This window comes from Squalius cephalus (assembly GCF_949319135.1).
Source record: "Squalius cephalus genome assembly, chromosome: 5".
Lineage (NCBI taxonomy): Eukaryota > Metazoa > Chordata > Actinopteri > Cypriniformes > Leuciscidae > Squalius > Squalius cephalus.
Window position 1 is genome coordinate 4,124,420 of NC_137126.1, and position 21,110 is coordinate 4,145,529.

Sequence of the window (21,110 nt, forward strand, 5' to 3'; positions counted from 1 at the left end):
ATATGACTTTCACGGCATCATGGTGTCACGTGATTCGTCTTTCAAAATAAAAGCCAGCAGATGTAAATATTTATTACTCCAGTTCCCAGTACAATTTTATACAATTTAATTATTTTTTAAATATCTATATTTTATTATAGGATTCGTCTGTTTTCTCAAAAAAGTGGATTATGTTATTGTTATTGGATTAATCACGAGGACTTTTACACGCACGTCAACACTTGTTGTTGCCAAGTCCACTAGTTTTCGACATTTGTTTTGCATGTCACATTCCGAGTTATTTGTTATAAAAAAAAAAAAAAATTGTCCTGATATAGATCTGAAGAAAGGGAATATACAAAGATCGTGATTAACTGTAGTGTTATGTAAACGCGTGACAGTGGACTGGTATTTACACATTTGTTCCCTGTCAAAGATCTGGCAACGTCTCTGGCAGGAGCGAACGCGTTTGTGAAGTTCGAGTTCATCATCAGTTCAAGGCAAGCGAGTTGAAAATGCTGCGCACGGTTTGTTCCCGAACTTTTCCACAAGTTTTTCGTATCTCAGCATGTCAGCATTCAACGATTCCTGCACCGAACATTCACCCAGACGTTCACTACAACAAGGTAATGGCCAAAATGCTGGGAATGCGCATGCATGTTTATTCTCATGGATAGGTAGGTTTAGTAAGTGACATGTCTCGTGTTGCTTATATTCTAACTCACGTCTTAATTAAACGTTTGCAATCGTTTCATTACGCTGATAGTCATTTTCATGTCCCTCAAATGTCTCTGTCGTCGAATCGTTGCGTTTAAATGAATGTGTGTGTAGAAGACATTAGTTAACAGGTTAACAAACTTGGCATGTTTTCAAATCCCGCCTCCATCACGAAAGTGCCATTCCCTGTTTATCTTATCTTCTTATCTTTCCTCTCTCTCTCTCTCTCTCTCTCTCTCTCTCTCTCTCTCTCTTTCTCTCTCTAGAGAGAGAGAGAGAGGGAGGGAATATATATATATATATATATATATATATATATATATATAGTATAATATAATATTATATATATATATATATATATATATATATATATATATATATATATATATATATATAAAAAATAGATGGTGAAGTTGGTCGGGATGTAGTACAAGTTTTTAATAAAAGTAAGAATTAAATTAGATTTTTTATTTTATAAAACTATGAAGAATAAAGAGGAATTTGAAAATATATGGACTTACTAAGAAATGTTGTGCTTTGTTAGAGATGGTGAATTAATTTTTGCTAAATGTCTTGAGTAAAGTGTATGTTCGTTAATTGTTTTTAAATTATTTAATAAAGTGTTATAAAATCTAAAAAAATCTCTCTCTCTCTCTCTCTCTCTCTCTCTCTCTCTCTATATATATATATATATATATATATATATATAACACACACAACAAATTCTGTATTAAACAAGTGTGTGTGCACTGTTTGGTCGACTCTTCCGTGTTTTTGCAGCAGGAATTGATGTACTTTGCTGCTAGTGAAATGCAGTCACTTTTTTCACTAAGTAAATATTGAACTTGTACATCATTCATCAACTTTTAGAAGTTGGGACAAATAATTTCAAATTTGGGAAGGAAGTTTTTTGAATTTCATTATAATTAGGGCCGGTGGTTAAGAAGTGCAGCTTCTGTTCAACTCTGTTTTCATGAATTAAAGTTAGAATTGTCTATCTTTTTTAAAGTGAATTCTACATCAAAAATCTATTTAAAAAAATATTTATATAAATCTAAAAAAATACCATATATCCCTCCAAAACCGCACAAATGCATTGTAGAGTAAAAAGTTGAAGTGAGTAATATTACATTTGTTTTGTATTGTTACAACATCACATTTTAAGATGAATGTGATGCTGATGCAGAGATTACACTGAGTGTGTTGATTTCCAGAATAATATTACTGTAATATAACATAATAATTTAACTAGTTGAGCAAAGATGCTACGTTGGTTGGTGATTATATTATAAATAATATTTGATGTTTTTGTTCACATTTATTTTGAAGATTTCACATTGTATGGCATTACGTTTTAAGGCTACAGTAAAAAATAAAAATGCAGTGCACTTATTCTAATGTTGCTTTTTCACTGGAATATACTTGCAACTAATTGAAATAGTTTTGACACACTTATCATAGAATTATCACAGAGTTATCATAGAGTTATTGTCATGCATCCTTAGTTTTATCTGGCATAATTTACTGCCAGTGCCATCATATAAATATTTGCTCTATTATGTTTTTATTCATTGATTTGCGATGTGACAATAATATCAGTAAAAGTTGACTTTAACATTTTTAAATACCGGAGTGTGTGCCACTTTTTTTCTCTCTTTGCAGATTTTCATTAACAATGAGTGGCACGACGCAGAAAGCAAGAAAACCTTTCCGACCATCAATCCTGCCACTGGTGAAGTTATCTGCCATGTCGCAGAGGGGGATAAGGTAGACGTTTGAACTATTCATTTTATATGTAAAGAATAATAAATGTCTTAAACCAACTGGTCTTGGCTGGAAAACCCCTGAGAATTTGGGCACTTTTCAGTTGGTAAGGTGAAGGTCGTGTCTGGTTAAACCGGCTGAACATCCAGATCTTTCTCTCTCTATACAATTTAATGAACAGGACTGAGCAACATGATAGCTTTGTGTGAGGAATAGACTTAAATCTGTGAAAATCTTTCACTCCAGTGACAAAAGTTTAAAATCATCAGGATTATTAGTATTTATTATTAAATTTGGTTTTATTGTAGACAATGTGGTAATGTATAAGTTTGGGGACCCTTGTGTTACAGTACAATCAATCTTTAATTACTTTATTATTTAAACAAACAGAATAAGATGTGAAAATTGTTGAATGTTAATGAAGCAGAATAATTCAGATATATAAATATATGTGAAGACTTCAGATGCAAAAGCCTCTAAGGCCATCTGAAATTTTCTTCTAAAATGAGCATTTTGATCAAGCTCGTATATTTAGGTTCAGTAATTTAACTTTAATGACAATTAATAGGTAATTTTCATTGCCATTAAAGTGAAATAACTGAACTTGCTTATAACTGAATATGATTCAGTAAATAACTGAATATACTGAAATAACTGAACTTGAAGCTTGACAAAAATGATCATTCTAGAAGAGAATTTCAGATGGCACTATAAAGGCTTTTGCATCTGAACTGTTCATATATATATATATATATATATATATATATATATATATAGGGCAAAAGTGTTAATGTCAAGGAATATTTTATACAAACGACTTTCTAATCCGGTTTTTGCATGTTTAAAAAAAAAATGAAACGAGGGATAAGTACAAATGATTATGTACATAACAGTAGTATTCGTCAGATGAAGTTGAAGAAGTAAAAAAGAGCTGTTTTTAAAAATTGAATTCTAAAATCATACTTTATTTTATTTATTTATATTCTTATCAAGTTCTCTGTAAATGAGAATAGACAGGAGCATGACTTGAACAAACACCCTCCCCGCTCTCGCTGCGTCTGCTTGACTTTCCTACTCCAGATGTAAACCAGGAGCTGGGATTAAAAATAGCTATGCATGTTTATTTAACACATATCAGATACACTGCTTATACCAAGCAGACGTTACCTCTCAGACATAATGTAATAAGCATAACTTAATAAAGGCTCAGGCACTGGCATGAACTCCACTGACACTGTGGAAATTAAACATGAAAATTTCAGTCTATGTTTCTCTATTCCCTGATGGCATGAAGGAAGAACTAGAACGCTCCTGCTTTTTGTAAAGATATTTTTTTCTTTTCTTTTTTCTGTGTGGTTATTGTCTTGTATGCATTGTTTTTATACTACTTTTTTAGTTTTTTTGATGTTGCTATAATTGAATACTTGTAATATTTTGTCATGCATGCCATTCATCAGACTCTTGAGCTCCACCTGTGATAGAGTTGTACTAGTGCTGAATAATTTCAGCGGATGACCCCTAATTGCTAATTTACCAACAAAAGGGTGAACGTTTGTTGCAGAGCGAGCACTGAAGATAGCAATGTGCTGAAACGTCTGCTCATGTTCATTTGTTTTTAATTCAAACGGCTTGCAATAACTGGGATCATGAACAAAAGACAAAGAGAAAATCACTCGCTGCTCTCGGCTGAATAACTTTTGTAGCTTTAATAAGAATCAGGATATATTTCATTCATTCAGTGAAAATTAAGCAGAGTTTTATTTTTACATTTGATTATTCAGTTTCTGTTGTTAAATAAACCTAATGTAGGATAACCTGAACCCTGTGGTTTACACTGATGTTAAAATAGCACTTCTCATGCGACAGTAAAACACTGATGTTCACTTTCAGAAGTTTAGGGATGTTTTCTTGTCACAAAAAGAATGTGAAACACATGTTGGCTATATAATTTTAAATATATTTGAAAGATAATTTAAGTTTATTTTACACACTTTAAGCATTATCGTATCGCATATCGCAATGTTCCTCAATATCGTGCAGCCCTGGTGTTTTGATAGACTTCTGCAGTCTGTACTGAATTCAGTGCGAGGCCAGACACCTTCTTGCTCATTTTAGTCTGTTTCTCTCCCATGTTTGTCGTTTTGCTTCCAGGCGGACGTGGAGAAAGCGGTCAAGGCTGCCAAAGATGCCTTCAGGCTCGGCTCTCCCTGGAGACGCATGGACGCATCGGATCGCGGGCTGCTCTTGAGCCGACTGGCCGACTGCATCGAGAGAGATTCTGCCTATCTAGCTGTGAGTCTCTCAGACAACCTTCGCCCTGTGTGCTGCCGTATAGACTTTGAGCTGATTTACTGTATGCATGAAAGCATATTTTTAGTATGCGTCTGGCCAATCAGAGCAGAGCAGGCTCTCGGAAAGGCGGGGTTTAGAGAGACCGAATCCTTGATCGAACAGTTTCAGACACTGTGAGAAAAGAGCTGATGCTGTAATAATGTATATTATGAAAGTGTTTTTTTTTTTTTTTTTTTTTTTTACCTTCGATGCATTTAAACCTATTGTAGAAGACCTTCAAAACTTTAAAGGAGAACTCCGGTCAATTTTAACATTGAGCTCATTTTTTTGTAAATTTGGAGTGCTGTCAGTACAGAGAACAACGACAAAAATCAGTGTTGCCTACACCGTGTTATCCTCTTTTTAAAATTTGCACCCTGTTGACTTCAATGGGGCAATATTTAAACCTGCTTTTAGCCTCTTAACATCCTTGATGTGTCATTACAAGTGCACAGCCATGTGAGTGATTCCTTCAGAGTGAACGCGGTGAATCTGACTGCAGTAGATGTGAAAGATATGAATAAAAATGATGTTATTTAAGCCAGCGCAAATACCTGTATTTACATCCTGTTTTCGGTTGAAGTCCAAAGTAGTCGATTGTCGAGTTCACGCGCGTGATCATAGGTAACTAAACCATAATGTTAAAATTGACCAGAGTTCTCCTTTAAGAAAAGGTACAAAATCCTTAAAACATATTTGAAGAAGGAAACAGGATAACAATTATAGAGCACTCGAAAATATAAATGAGAAAGCAAACAAGATGATGCATACAGTTGCAGACAAAGACAATCAATAAGAGTCTAAACACTTTGTGCTAAGTACAAGTTTTATTAGTTCAATATTAAGCTTCAAAGTGTTGTGTAATTGTTAAATAACTTGCTGTAGTAATGACTATAAATCATGCATAATTACATGCAACCAATCCTAAACCAAACCCTAATCCTATAGTAAGTACATGTAGTTGATCAAATAACAAGGACACCTTAAAATAAAGTGTAACCCAGAATTATTTTTGGTTCCTTGCTTTAATTTCCACACTGTTAGTTCATGGGTCCTGTCAACCTCATTTAAAAAACGTATTTTTCAGTGTTAAATGCAGTTTGAAACAAATCAGTTATCCATATCTGTAAAAAAATGACTCTTGATCTACAATAATACCACCATATGTTCAAATTATTTGTATTTTGTTTCAATAGGAACTAGAGACTCTTGACAATGGGAAGCCGTATGCGGTGTCCTACAGCGTGGATGTGCCCATGGTGGTCAAATGCTTGAGGTGAACTTTCTGTCCTCATGGTGATTTGTCCACAGTGTTTTCTACACTTGACATTTCCTTAATATTTGCATTACATAATAATGATTGCATTGCATTAGCGTCACATTGGATTTTATTCTAATATAACTCCGTTATCACTTGATTAATTGAAGTCCTGTCTCTTACAAGTTACTAATCAGTAACTTGTAAACTAATAAACTGGATGTGTTTTAATATTTAAACCAGGTTTATATATTTATCATCAATAAATCCAGGTTAAATCTCATACATTTTAACTAACTGAATATTGCGTTTCCCACAACTAGCCATATTTTAACCATGTTCATACTTTTTAACTGAATAAATGTAATTGTTTTCACAATGAACAGATTCTTGCTGATTTTAAGCAATTTGAATAAGTGATTTTTTTTAATATGATTATTTAAATAAAATCAAACATTTTCAAATAGTTGATGATAAACTATGCCATCATTTTTTGAGTTTAGTTTATGTATGAATATCCAATTTAAGATTATTTCTTATAGCGCTTTTCACATTACATATTGTTTCAGAGCAGCTTTACAGAAAATTTGCATCCCATTAAGTTTATTTATTTATGTGTAGTATGTGTAATGGACGGATTTTTTTAAATATGTAATTCAAATACATAAATCTAAATTTACTGCCTTCAATTTTTTAAGTACAATCAACTTGGCTATTTAAGTCACATCAACTTAAATTACATTAAACTGACTTCAAAAAATAGTTGCATCTTGTATAACTTACAAATTAGTGAAAAATTACTTGTTTTGATGAGTAATGTAAAAAAAATACATTTCATTTTTTTACAGTGTAGGCCTATTTTTTTTTCTTGAGTGAGTTATATATTTATTTGTTGCATAACATAATGAATCTCTTAAATGGTGATTCTGTTTTTGAGCTATTTTCATACTTTTCAAAATAGAACAAAAAATATTTAGACAACAGAAATGGCATATACTACTGTGTGTTGTGGTCTGCATCATATTGTGCGTTATCAAGCTTTATAATCTGTAATCCGATCTCAGTGGTTCCAAAGGTTGTTTATAGTGACTAGCGTGCATGTAAATCTGATAAAGGGGGTGTATTCAATCAGAAGCTCAGAACTCTTTGTGTGTGTGTGTGTGTGTGTGTGTGTGTGTGTGTGTGTGTGTGTGTGTGTGTGTGTGTGTGTGTGTGTGTGTGTGTGTGTGTGTTGTTTGTTTTTTAGGTATTATGCTGGCTGGGCAGACAAATGGGAAGGGAAGACCATTCCAATTGATGGTGATTACTTTTGCTACACAAGGCATGAGCCCGTTGGAGTGTGTGGCCAAATTATCCCTGTAAGTAGATGCTTTTGGGATTTCAGAATGCAATGTGTATTTGCCAAGGAATACAATATACAGTCAAACCTTAGCTAAGTTATTCAGACCTCAGATATAATTTTTGATATTTTTCACTAGTGTGTGCAGGACACTATAGTTAATTTATGTAAGTGAGGAGAGCAAAATAAAGTAAACGGTGAAAAATTATACCCAAACATTCTTCATACAGTGACTACCAGTAAAATTTATAAAGATTTGTGACCAAAAATCATCCAGACACTTTGACCTGACCATGTTTTGCTGAAGTGTTTTTTCTTTTAATTGCTAATGCGACCTTTTTACACCACAGACTGAACAAAATGAAGCATTGCTTGTTAATTTGTTGACCTAAATTGGCCTAAATCTAATTGTGTAGTTAAATTTAACAGCTGACAGATAGTCAACATTATTCATCTGTGAGAGTCTAACAGAAGGATGGACAAAACCAGTGAAATATCAACTGATTTGATAACTCTGAGTTCTTGTATTACCATCTTCTATCTACCTTTATTACATGGCTTGGCTGAATTCCAATGTAGAATGCGGTCTGTTATTTCTTGATAACAGACCGCTGCGAAGTATAACAGACCGTTGCCATGAAAAACAGCGCGTTGCTATGGACGCGGAACGGACTATTTTCTTTGGCGGAAGCAATACAATCGTTTTTAAATCAATAAACTCCTTTTTAAATAAACAATTTGTGTCAAATTATTTATTTATTTTGTAGGTAGCCATGTAATAAGCGGGATAATGTATAGTGAGCCGGTTGTTATAGTGAATAACAACCCCTTCAGGCTGATTCAAGATCCCTCCGCTTCGCGTCGGGATCCCGTTCAGCCTGTCGGGGTTGTTATTCACTATAACAACCGGCTCACTATACATTATCCCTTACATAAATTACTGGAACGTCTTTCTGTCTGTGTGTCTGTTATTCCCATATCTCTCAAACCATTAGTCCTATTCACCAACTAAACATGTCCTATTCAATGCGTTCACAGTCTCTTTCACCGCCATCATTAGTAGCCTATTCACAAACTGTTTGCTCAAGCATAGTGTTTTCTCGGAGTTCACTGTGTAGTCTGCTCCCTCAATCGTGTAGTTCAATTTTCCATATTTATTGTATGTCATTGTGTATCAGTATTTGCTTTTTCTACCATGCACAAATAAAAATGTCACTGAACTTTTGCTGTGTAATTGTAACTATGAGCACTCAAACACACCAAACCAATGATTACTAAAAACACACAAAAACTGATTTTGCACGGGCACTGCACTAGTTTTCTAAACTATAAAGGATAGTAAGGGATAATGTACATCCAGCCGGTTGTTCTCTCAAAATAAACCCCGACAGGGTGATGAAGACCTAAGTAAATAATTAAAAAGTAAATAATTAGTAAAGTAAGTAGATAATAAAGTAAAATAATTAGACATGAAAAATATTGATCTGTGTTTAAAGACCTAATAAAATATTTCAACTCAAAGCTTCCGCGGAGAGAGCAGTTACTAGCGTGGCAAGTTCACAGCATTTCACCACTTAATTAATTATGGAGATAAGAGATATGATTTCCGATTAAACTTCCTTTTTTTTTTTTTTTTTTTTTTTAAATCGTACCTGTTTGTATCCAACAGTGTACAAAAGCGTTTGTATGAACCAGGAGAGAGCGAGTCACGATACTGATAGTCACGACATCACCAACCCTAAAATTTACATAAACCCCGCCCCTGGAACACGATTTATTGATTATCAAGACAGAATATGCTAATCAATGACTAGAAGATAACTACACATAAGCTGCATAAATTCATCAACTAACCATTCAGAAATGTCCTGTTGCTTCTACATGTTGCCACTTCTTCAGTCTCTCCATAATTATCTGACTCCGGTAAAAGGCTAAAAGTTTTTGAAATTTTCAGTGCATGTGTGTGTGAGTGCAAGCTGTTGAAGCTCCGCCCCCTGTGCCGGGAGCAGCAGCTCATTTGCATTTAAAGGGACAGAAGTGACAATTTTAACATGCTATATAACAATATCTGTGGGGTATTTTGAGAAAACTTCACATACACGCTTTTGGGACATCAGAGACTTATTTTACATCTTGTGAACAGGGCATTATACCACCCCTTTAAAAATAATTATATCGCGATATATATTGATATTGAATTATTGTCCAGCCATAGTTTGACTGTACTTCTGTCTTTCACATGTCGTCTTCTCTGGATTATGTGTTTCTCCCAGTGGAACTTCCCTCTGTTGATGCAGGCCTGGAAGCTCGGCCCGGCTCTGGCTACGGGAAACACGGTGGTGATGAAGGTGGCAGAGCAAACGCCACTCACGGCCCTTTACATCGCCAGCCTGATCAAGGAGGTGACTGGCATGCATACTGTATATTTGCACACTGAGGAAAATCCTAGTTGCAAAATAATGTGTAAATCTTTTTGTTTGTTATGCATAGTGCAGCAGGGATTACATTTTTCTAGGCCAACCTGGAAGTCGCATCACCCTAGTTCCCTCGAGAAAAACCCTATTTTTCCATTGGCATTTGGATTATTGCAGAAAATAAGCTCTGTGACCAAGGTTATGATGTTTTGTTCATCATGACACAACTTTAATGAATTTTGAAGCATAAAAACAATCACCAGAAGTAAAAAGTTAAACATAGGCTATGAAACATAGGCATCATAGTGTTTGTATAAAAAACATTTTCCCTAAAAGTTTGAGTTAGAATAGTTTGTAAGAGTGATTATAAACACAATGAAGCTGTGAAATCGATTAGTGAGTAGATGAGTTTATCTGTTCAGTGTGATGATGTTTAATGTATATTTGCACTTAAAATAACACGTTTCACTCTTTTTGCCATGTATAGAGAGCTGCAGGGATGAAGTGTTTCTGTAGGAGGTTAGCATCTCACTGGTTCCTTTGACAAAAACCCTATAGAATTTTTTTTTCAATGGCTTTTGTATTATTGCAGAAAATAAGCTCTGTGACCAACAAAAGTTTATGATTCTTAAATGTTTTATTCATCGTGATAATCTTCACATATTAACACAATTTTTTATTTTGAAGACTAAATACAATCGGCAAAAGTAAAAAGCTAAACGTAGGCTATAAAGGAAATACACCATGGTCACATGACTTCAACGAAAGTTCCCTGAAAGTTTTGGTTGGAATAGTTTGATTATAAACTGTGAAAGTGACTAGCGAGTAGTTGAGTTTATCTGTTTAATGTCCCAGACAACCCCTGTAGTGCCATTTAAACAATCGTTAGCCTTTTTCAAAACGTGTTAAAGCTTTTAAAATTACAAGGGGTATTACTGATGTATTTTATGCTGTAGAATAAACCAAACTGAACCAAAAACACATAAAAAAAACCCAGTGACTTCAGGACGATGGAACCGGATGTACTAAGATGCAACTCGTTTCCAGGTTTTGGCCTACAGAAATACGTCATCCCTGCAGCATCTATTGACAGTGTATAGTTAATAGGGCTGTCACTTGTGATTATTTTGGTAATTGTAGTAGTAGTAGTAGCTCTTTATTGTCACTTAGTCACAAGTACCAGTGAAATTAGCCATCAACCTGTCCATATATACACAAACATACATACAATATGACAAGGGGGTAGACAGGACAGGTAGACAGGGGATTGAGAAAATACAGCATGACATGAGGAGAGGTGAGGAGAAAAAAAGGCAACCCCCAGACTATGCTCCTATGAGGAGTACAGTGTGGGAACAGGAGAAAAAACCCTCAGCAACATTAGCACATAATCAGTACACTCTACAACATGAACACACAAGACTTGCAACAGGGGAGGGGGGTGGAGGTAACCCAGCACAGGCAAGCAGCCATCCGGTCCTGCAGCCATTTTGGCGCTGGTCGCGGACCCGCCTGTCAGACAAAGCGGCGAAGGCGAGGGATTGCGGGTGGGGGGTGATTGCATATCTGTATATATATGTGAGAGTTCGTGTATGTGTAGGCCTGGAGAGTCGCTACGCCTGGCATCATAATCTAGGTGCCTCAGTCCGCAGGATGTCATAGCGATACACAGCAGTTGCCATGGAGACAACCTTGATCAGGTCCCAGACAGAGTCAACAATCAGCAGGTGTCAGTGGGGAGTGGGGGAAGGAACGCAAGAGCGTCTCGCTGCAGTGCTCTTCCGGGGGAGTCGTTGTTCCAGCAGCGGCCTTGGCCTTGGTGCTGGTTGAGGGAGGCCGAAAGCAGATAAGATAGGGGTTGTTTGGTCTTGGGACGAGTAGCCGCATTCCAATTTACACAGCTATTCTCCTGGTCCATTTTGGTCTTCAAATCGATCCATTTGCCTTTGCAAAGCTGTGAGCTTCTCCGTGATGTTATCCATATAGTGGTTCATAGTCACAGTCTGAGTGCTGACAGCTCTGCCCACTGCTTCAATCATGACGGGCAGCCTTGTGGGGCTTTGGACAGGTGTCACCATCATCTTAATTCCTCGAAAAACCAGAGCAATGCCTAATCCAAACAGCAGAAAACCTGTTATCATGGTTCCGAATAGGACCCGCCACCTCTTCCACGCGTCCATCGTGTAGCCAGCTGCGAACGCTCCGGCAGGGCAGTCCGGTTCCCCCGAACCCAAGCTTCTCGTCGAGAAGATGGTGTCAGTTGCGTTGAGAGACCGGTTGAGCAAATTCATGATTTCTTAGTTTGGAGAGCAGTGCGGAGAGTCTCTCAAAGTACAAGACAGTAGACTAGACGAGACGAGAGGAGCAAAGCAGGGGAGGTAAGGGGGAGGAGAGGGAGAGAAAATGCGACCGCCTTCGTTGAGAGCCAGAAGAGAAGCCAATTGGTCGATTATTTTGATGATTAATCCGTTTTTTGTTTTTTTTTTGTAATAAAAATAGACCTAAGCAAATAATACCCTTTAAAATGACTTAAATACATGTATAATAACAATGAGGCAATATCATTTGGTTCAAATAAAGTATCAAAAGCAAGTTGTCATAGTTTTATAGAACAACACTGTTAAAATGTATATTATATTATATACATAATATAAACAATCATCTTATGTACATTATGTATTATAAGAAATGCCTACAGCCTGGTGTTGTTACACTCAACAGCAGATCAAATCCTTGTTTAATATTGGCTAAATGACATTTAAATCAAATGTCCACTTAATCTTTAATATTTGGCCATTTCTTTATGATATAAATGTTACAGACACTGTAATTTCTTGGACAAGAACATTTGGGCATCAAAACATTTAGCAAAGTTTAGATGTTTATTTTTAAATCGTGAAGAACCGTTCACATATTTAGAAAAATATTGATGTATTCTCCTGTGTTGGAGTAGGTTTATAAATGATTTACGTTACAAATCTGATGAAATGGCGCACATTGCGTTCCAAGGTGAACCCAAGCTCAGAGCACATGCAGAGATGGAGTTTGAGACGCGCTTTACGTATGTAAATGATTCATGTGGAGGAGCAGCATTTACTGTGAACAAAGCTGCTCTGAGATGCACGTAACCTACATGCATGTAATTGTAATACATGCATGCATGTTATTGAATTGAATCGCAACCTTTTTGAATTTAAAATAGCACTATGCTATGGTTTTAATACAATGTGCAGCTTTAGAAAACATTGTGCAGCCACTTCCCGGTATTCCGGGGACTTTTAAAAATTGAGAACTCTAATTTAATAGAGGAATTGTGACAGCCCTAATAATGAACATGTTAAGAAGGCTATAATAGTGAAGCCATACTCAGTGCACGATTGAACCCACCATCAAGTGCATGATCATTGTTATTTTGCTTAATCACTTAATCACCATCTTGAGTGTTTCCATGGTTTGTGTAGGTGGGTTTCCCAGCTGGTGTTGTCAACATTATCCCAGGAATGGGTCCCACAGCCGGAGCAGCCATTGCTTCTCACATGGACGTAGACAAAATAGCATTCACTGGCTCCACCGAGGTAAGAGGATTTTCTTCAATAAGGGATATTTCTTGGATATGAAGTACAATACTGTACACACCCTGTCATAACCTTGACACTATCTCTCAGTGTGTGCCATATAATATGTTGTAGGATTTCTTGTTCATACTTAAATCTTATTACAATATTTAATACTTAATGTTTGGACATTTAAAATTGGCACACCATAGCAAATTATATAAATGATTGTCTAAGAGCAAATTTGTTCACAGTTTTTGTGAAGCATCTGCTGTGTCTAAGACTTAATGTATGCACATTTTGGTAAGAATGCCAGTCTTGGTGAGTTATCAAAGTTTTGTTTACCCAAAAATTAAATTCTGTCATAATTTACTCATTGTCATGTTGTTCTAAACCCAAAAAGCATTACATTTGGATTACCTAGAGTCCTAGACTAGCAATGGAGGGACAGAAATCTCAAAAAAACTCTTCAGTTGTGTTTTGAATATGAACAAAAGTCTTGTGTTTGGACATGGACATGAGGGTGAGTAATAAATGACATAATTTTGGTATAGTGGGAACCCAATAATTTAATTTAAATTGCAAATATAATATTGGTTTTGTCTTATTATGGTTGAATAGGTAGGTCACCTCATCCAGCGAGCCTCAAGCACCAGTAATCTGAAGAAGGTCACACTGGAGCTGGGCGGAAAGAGTCCAAACATCATTTTATCAGATGCTAATAGTGAGTTCATCCGTTTATCCTGACACCCGCAGCAGTTTTGACAGCTATTTTCAATAGAAAGTAGCTAAAGCCTGCTCAAAGTCTCTAAACTGTCGGCTCTTTACTTACTTTTTCTTGCTCATACACTGTATTTTAATATAATATATATCCGAATGTACCATGAAGCTGTTCTCATTTACATATTTTCTGTCAGACAACAGAACAAGTGTGATATAGTGACTGACTGCATGTTAACCAGCAGTCCAAAAAAGTTGCTAGATTTGTGGCTAGTCACTTTGAAAAGTTGTGACAAAGTCGCTAAATTCGCAATTCCCTTTTCATCTTGTGGTTTATATTTCTATGGCTACTCAAAAGGGTCATAATACATTTTATTACTATTATTTTATTATTTTTCCTGAGGTCCACCTATAATGTTAGTACAGTCATGATTTAGTAGTACATGACCTTTCCACTCTCTCCACCCTTTTAATTATATCATCATTTATTCACCTTCATGTTGTCTTGTTTTGTTCAGAGAAGATTTTAAAGAAGGTTTCAACTGTTTTTGCCCATAAAATGAAAGCAAGTTTGGACCAACACTAGGGCTGGTCCGAATACCATTTTTTGAGCTTCGAAGCTTCGATAGGAATTAACATCGAATATTCGAAGCTTCGGAGGGAGGGGGCTGAACATATTCTTCTCTCTAATAAAGGCAGGAATCTCTATGCGTCTGTCTGTTTGCATTTAGATTATTTATCTTGCATTTAGAACCGTTCATCCAATCGACTTCACGAGTGCAGTGTCACATTTGGTGCAATATAGACACGCGAGACGTGACACGTTCAGAATTAATAAACTTTTAATACAGAACAGCGCGAGCGGGAAGCGCGCGCGCCTCACGCGCAGGGCTCCGAGAACGGACACTGCACTAGTGATACAAAACACAGCCTAATATTTTTCTGAGTAACAAATAACTCTCAAATCAGAAATCAGCAGCACAGTAATTACTGACACAGTAAAGGGTAGGCTAATATATTGTTTCTATTCTATTTCCACAATGTCAAAGCAACGCAGCTTATAGCCTACAAGCTCAGGCATGCACTTCTGCCCATACAAACTCCGCTGTTCTGCGCTCTAAAATAAGAGTATTGTATTTCGCCCAAAAATGCTAAAAAAATAACCGTGTGAGAGCGTGTTTTAGGCTATATCATGTTATAGCCAGATATGACGACGCTTACAGCACGCGTCACCGCAGATCAGCATCTATTCATCAAGCCAACGTGCAAACTATCGCAAATCAAAGTGAAAGTGGGTCGCAGATGCTTTAACACACAATCAACTTCATTAAAAGTAAAGAACCGAAATGATCTTACCAGGGCTGTTGTCGCTCTCTTATTGCGGTCTTTGATTTAGAAATTTTAGCTGAGGATCAGTAAAATGCAGCTTATCTGTTGCTAGTGACGTGCACTCCATTACATCTGCCTATAGCGCGGGATTTGAAGTTCGGATTCATATCCGTTTTTAAAAAAATTAAAACGAATATTCGAATGTCAAATTTGAAAATCGAATACCAACCCACCGAACGAATATTCGAATACTCGAATATTCAACACTGGACACCAGTGACATCTAGACATTGTTCAAAATACCTACTTTTTGTGTTCCACAGAAGAATGAAAGTCATAAAGTCTTCGATTTAAAAAAAAAAAAAAAAAAAAGTAAAATTTGATTCCTCACATTTTTTTAAATCTGTCTAATTCATGTATATTTGTGTTTGCAGTGGAAGAGGCAGTGGAGCAGTCCCATTTCGCCCTCTTCTTCAACCAAGGCCAGTGCTGTTGTGCAGGCTCTCGCACATACGTACAGGAGAGCATCTACAATGAGTTTGTTGAGCGAAGTGTGGAGAGAGCTAAGAAGAGGGTCGTGGGAGACCCGTTCGACTTGAAGACTGAGCAGGGCCCACAGGTACTGTGTGAGTGAGTGAGTGAGTGAGTGAGTGAGTCGGGACTACATATTTTGAGCACTGCATATGCAAATTGGTCGGGACAACTTTTCATAAATTGACATTTCATTAACTTCGGTAGGCTGTAGAACAAAGGATTTGTAACTCTTAGTTATGTGTCTGAATTTTCAATGATCATATTCTGGTTAAAGGTTGTATCAGTGATTTCAGGCCCAAAAAAAAATCATCACATTCATCTAATCTTTCCTAACGATCTGCTAGCTGCCCGCCCCATAAGCATGCCGTCAAAAAATGCGTCTCTGTAGGCAGCCTAGGCTCTGAGATCTGCACACAAAAACAATTGGTTTCACCAACCACTCAAAACCGAAACAAATAGTGTTCCAACCAATCACCGACAGGGGGAGGGTGTTGTGAGGTTTTGCGCTTGTGCACGGCTGCATGTGAAGTCGGAGCTGAAGAAGAAGCTGGCTCAAAACCTCACAACACCCTCCCCCTGTCTGTGATTGGTTGTCACTATTTGTTTTGGTTTTGAGTGGTTGGTGAAACCAATTGTTTTTGTGTGCAGATCTCAGAGCTTAGGCTGCCTACAGAGACGCGTTTTTTTGACGGCATGCTTATGGGACGGGCAGCTAGCGGATCGTTAGGAAAGATTAGATGAATGTGATGATTTTTTTTGGGCCTGAAATCACTGATACAACCTTTAAGGGTGAGACAACTGTCGAGTGGCTCCACATGTGGCTCGTGCGCCGTAGGTTTCCGACCACTGTGCTAATAATTTGGTAATTTAATAAGTATTTGGCAAATGTTATGCAGCATTCTGTCTGGTATGATTTCATTGCATTTGCAGTTGTTGTGGGTTTCTTCTTCCCATTAGGTACTATCCTGGTAATTAATTACAATTAACATTTAATCATGCACTGTTTTGTGGGTTCCTTTGGTGTGAAAGCATCTTTAAAAGAACATCAGTGTAACATATTTCTGAATCATAGTTCTCTGATATTGCATCCATTAGTATTTCTTCTCTTTCCTAAAGGTCGATGAGGAGCAGTTCCATAAGATTCTTGGCTACATCAGCAGTGGGAAGCGTGAGGGAGCCAAGCTCATGTGTGGCGGGGGGGCGGCGGCAGCTGATCGCGGTTACTTCATCCAGCCCACGATCTTTGGGGATGTTAAGGATGACATGACAATTGCTCGGGAGGAGGTGTGTGTGTTTAACCTTTTAACGCTTTACTAGGGAAAGGGCCTTTCCGTGCATTTCAAGTTCAACTTTTCAGCTCATTTGATTTCTAGTGGGGTTCCATTCATCTTTTTTCCAGATGTGCTTGTTTAATATTTCCTGCTTAATTATCAGTCCTAACTAAATAATTGGTAATAACGACAATGAATAAATATTAACATAAATATCGATTTCAGTCATGAAACTCTAGGGGCCGCAGGCTGATCAGACCTTTGCATGCAATCTGCAAGCAATCACATCATTACCACATGGCACAAGCTGATTGGCCTCTGCTGATCCAGCAGCCAATGAGATTGCTTGCTCAATATTTAAATAGTCTGGTTCAGGGTTGGCTGTAAGCTTGTTATGCAGCGTGCTATCAGTTCCTCTGAACCCTCCACCTCCCCAGCTCCACATGCCTAGATCTGCTACAGGATTTATGTCTATTTGTGCATCAGCAGCATATTTTACGCTATTTATTATAGTGTAAAATATATATAGTGTGTAGTGTGTCTGTTTATCTATTATCTAAAGTATAAGCATGTTTATTTTAAAGATTTGTTTACTAATTTATTTAAAATGTATAAAATACTGATTAAAATAAATATAAAGTATATAATAAAAATATCGGCTTTATATCGGTCATCAGCCATCCTGCTCTCTAAGATATCGGCATCGGCCATCAAAAAAACAATATCGGTCAACCACTAGTGTAAAATATATAGTGTGTAGTGTGTCTGTGTATCTATTAGCTGTAGCAGCAGCAGTGTAGCAGATCTAGTCCACGGAGACCAAATACATTAACATTGCAATATTCAATAACATGCTAAAACTATTCTGAGAGTTGTCACGATTGAAATAATTAGTATTAACTAAATACATTAGATGAGTAGAATTGTTGAGATTAAGAAATCCAGCCAACCTTTCGGTATGTAATGATCATATGCAAAAATACATGTCTGCTTGTGCGAAAAAAATACTATATATAATTGGTTCATGTTAGCTCTGGTCCATTAAATAATATGAACAGAGACAATTTTTGATTTTAATAATGTATTAATAAATGTTGCAATTAACATTAACCAAGATTAATAAATGCTTTGGAATTATTTTCATTGCCAGTTCATGTTAACTAATGTTAACAAATATAACCTTATTGTAAATTGTTTCCAGAAATTGTTCTGAATTAACATAAAACACCATTTTACATTGTTTATCTTCCCATGATATAATAATATGGCACATTTTATGGCATTCTGGTCTGTACAGAGATGGATGAATGGATGCATGTTTATTTAGATCCTATAATATAAGATGTACATCTAGTAAAATGATATAACATGCTATTCCCTTTCTTTGCTGTTAGATCTTTGGCCCTGTAATGCAAATTCTGAAGTTTAAATCTCTAGAAGAAGTGGTTGAGAGAGCCAACGACAGCAAATATGGCCTTGCAGCTGCAGTTTTTACCCAAAACATTGAAAAGGCCCATTACATATCCAATAGCCTGCGTGCTGGCACTGTGTGGTGAGTGTGTGAGGTGCTTTATTATCTTAAGGAAAATAGATCTCTTGGAGATTGGAATATCAGACCTCTTGCTGAATGTTCACATCTGGCTTGTTCTTGTGATTTGATTTGATCAGGATTAATTGTTATGACGTGTTCGGGGTGCAGGCTCCCTTCGGAGGCTACAAGGCCTCGGGAATCGGCCGTGAGTTAGGAGAGTACGGACTGGACAACTACACCGAGGTCAAAACGGTAAGGTTTTACCATCAGCACTCATTGTTCATAATTCACTCTTTAAACTTGAAATGTCGTGCTTTTATCTGGATTATAATCTAAAATAATCCCAAAGTGATCAAAATTCAAATTAAAAGATATCATGTAGGTTAAAGATATATTGATAAATTTGTTTATTTGTACATGCAGTGTTTTAGATGTGTATTTGGGCAACGATCTGTAAATTGCAGCTATCATTAACTATGCACTCATTTTATTTACTAACTCTTTTTCTCCACAGGTTACAATTAAGGTTCCTCAGAAAAATTCATAAATGGAGAAATTCATTTAGAGAAGCCGTCATCTAACGATTAGAGTTGTGCCGGACATTATTGAAATGAACATTACTCTTTAAATCTATTTCATTAAATCAAATAATGTCTTAATGTGTACTGAAAAAAAAAAGAAAGAAAAAAAAATATATATAAAGTTCTAACAGTGATAAATTACAGAAGTTATTATGATTATCCACCTAAAAAAAAAGGTATTGTGCTGATTTTATTCTGCTTAATTCAAGCATCATATAGACGGCATAATCACACCAATTATTTGCATGAATAAGCTGATTTGTCTAATAAATGGGCCAATTCTTTTTATTAATTTTTTCATTTTTCTTCATTCATTTATTCTTAATTTGCATAAATATTTGTCCTTTCCTGATTATATTTTTTGTAATAACATGCAGAAGAAAATAAACGAATATCAGACAGTAACAGTCTCTGTGCTTTTGCAGCATTTATTGTTAGATATGATCTGATGACCTGAAAAAGAAACAAAAATAAATTTAAAAATGACTCATTTTGTTTGGATTCACAGATTAAACTTTTATTTATTTATACTTTATATTTGTTCAGTTTAGAAACACTAACAATTTGTATTCTCTCCTTCATCACTAACACCATACTCTGGTAAATATGGTAAAACTAGTGTATTCTTAGAAGTGTCTTGGTTTTTGTGTTAATAGTTGGATATGCTAATCATTAAGTGCCATGATATTACTATAGGCAAATCCTATATTTGTTGTATTTGTTAATTTAATTCATTTTTGTGAAATTCCTAACATATATTTGTGAATCTCATTCTATTTATTTGTGTTTTGTTTTTCGCAGTTTTTTTTTTTTTTTTTTTTGTGAATCTACTTTTCTATTTATCTGGAAATATGAAACAATTCTAACCTCATATATTACTGTGGTAAAAACACAGTACCACTCACATTTTAATGATTGAATTGAACAAAACATTGACCGCTGTATAAAAAGGTGTTATTTTAGTATCATTGAGATACTATTATAGTTTGTATTGATATTTTTAATTTGTTTAAAAATGCTTTTTATGGTTTAAATACCCTATATATTGCAAGAAAATATGTTCACAAGAAAATAGAAGATGTGTGAACAAGTGACTGATTTTGGCCACTGCATCAGCGTCTATTTATAATGTAGGGGGCGGAGCTTCAGATCCTAGAGAGCATTTGATTGGACAGAAAATCTGATGAGAAGCTGTACAGAGTGATGTCATCAAAATCATTGATCCGTATTGGCGGAAGTGAGAGACTGTTTTGAATACTTATATCTTCTAAATGCGAATTTTGTCAATGTTTTAGAACACACTAGCTTATAGATAACAGTCAGTAAGACCAACATATTAAAACTACGACCTTATGCGCCAGAGAAACTAGGGCGCCGCCATCTTTAGAATATTGTCTTTGAACTTCCGTTTTTGCAGTCGCTCTATGACATTGCTGTCCAGGAGTAATTAGCTTTTGAAGTGGATTTGCTTAATGTAAAGTTAACGAAAGTTATCACGAGGATTGTAATGTTTAAAGCAGATGTCTTAACAAATGTCGGTAGACCGGGAAGATTTTAAAAGAGCCGTTCATTCATAAATACGCAAGATCGCTGTGAAAATACCATTGGAAAATACAGACCGGAAGTCAAAAGACAACGGGCGCAGCGCTGAAAAGGGGCGGGGCTACATAACTTAAATTTTGATTTCATGGTGACTTTAATTATTTTTATTTTTATTTTATTTTTTTTTTTTTGGATACAAAGGTAATATAATATAAAGTATAGTGTTATAAATGTACATACATTAAA

General features: G+C 36.0%; 2 protein-coding genes across 2 annotated transcripts in view; both read left to right on the top strand.

The window, feature by feature from the left end:
- LOC307159054 (dual specificity protein phosphatase 14) overlaps positions 1 to 21,110 on the top strand; it is a 77,013-nt gene that overhangs the window by 20,774 nt on the left and 35,129 nt on the right. The gene's annotated exons all lie outside the window — the stretch shown is intronic.
- Positions 208 to 19,729, top strand: aldh2.2 (aldehyde dehydrogenase 2 family member, tandem duplicate 2). Its single transcript, XM_079872177.1, has 13 exons — positions 208 to 605; positions 2,359 to 2,463; positions 4,612 to 4,752; positions 5,988 to 6,067; positions 7,296 to 7,407; positions 9,662 to 9,790; positions 13,264 to 13,377; positions 13,978 to 14,080; positions 15,840 to 16,024; positions 17,056 to 17,223; positions 18,605 to 18,762; positions 18,879 to 18,993; positions 19,256 to 19,729. Exons 1-13 carry the CDS (start codon positions 495 to 497, stop codon positions 19,286 to 19,288), a joined length of 1,554 nt encoding a protein of 517 aa, XP_079728303.1. The 5' UTR covers positions 208 to 494; the 3' UTR covers positions 19,289 to 19,729.

What these genes read in the sequence shown, in the direction of transcription:
- aldh2.2 (XM_079872177.1), top strand. Translation starts at nt 495, where the DNA reads ATGCTGCGCACGGTTTGTTCCCGAACTTTTCCACAAGTTTTTCGTATC. An exon ending in ATGTCGCAGAGGGGGATAAG is followed by an intron (nt 2,464 to 4,611) that starts GTAGACGTTTGA and finishes TTTTGCTTCCAG; the next exon opens with GCGGACGTGGAGAAAGCGGT. An exon ending in CTGCGTGCTGGCACTGTGTG is followed by an intron (nt 18,763 to 18,878) that starts GTGAGTGTGTGA and finishes TGATTTGATCAG; the next exon opens with GATTAATTGTTATGACGTGT.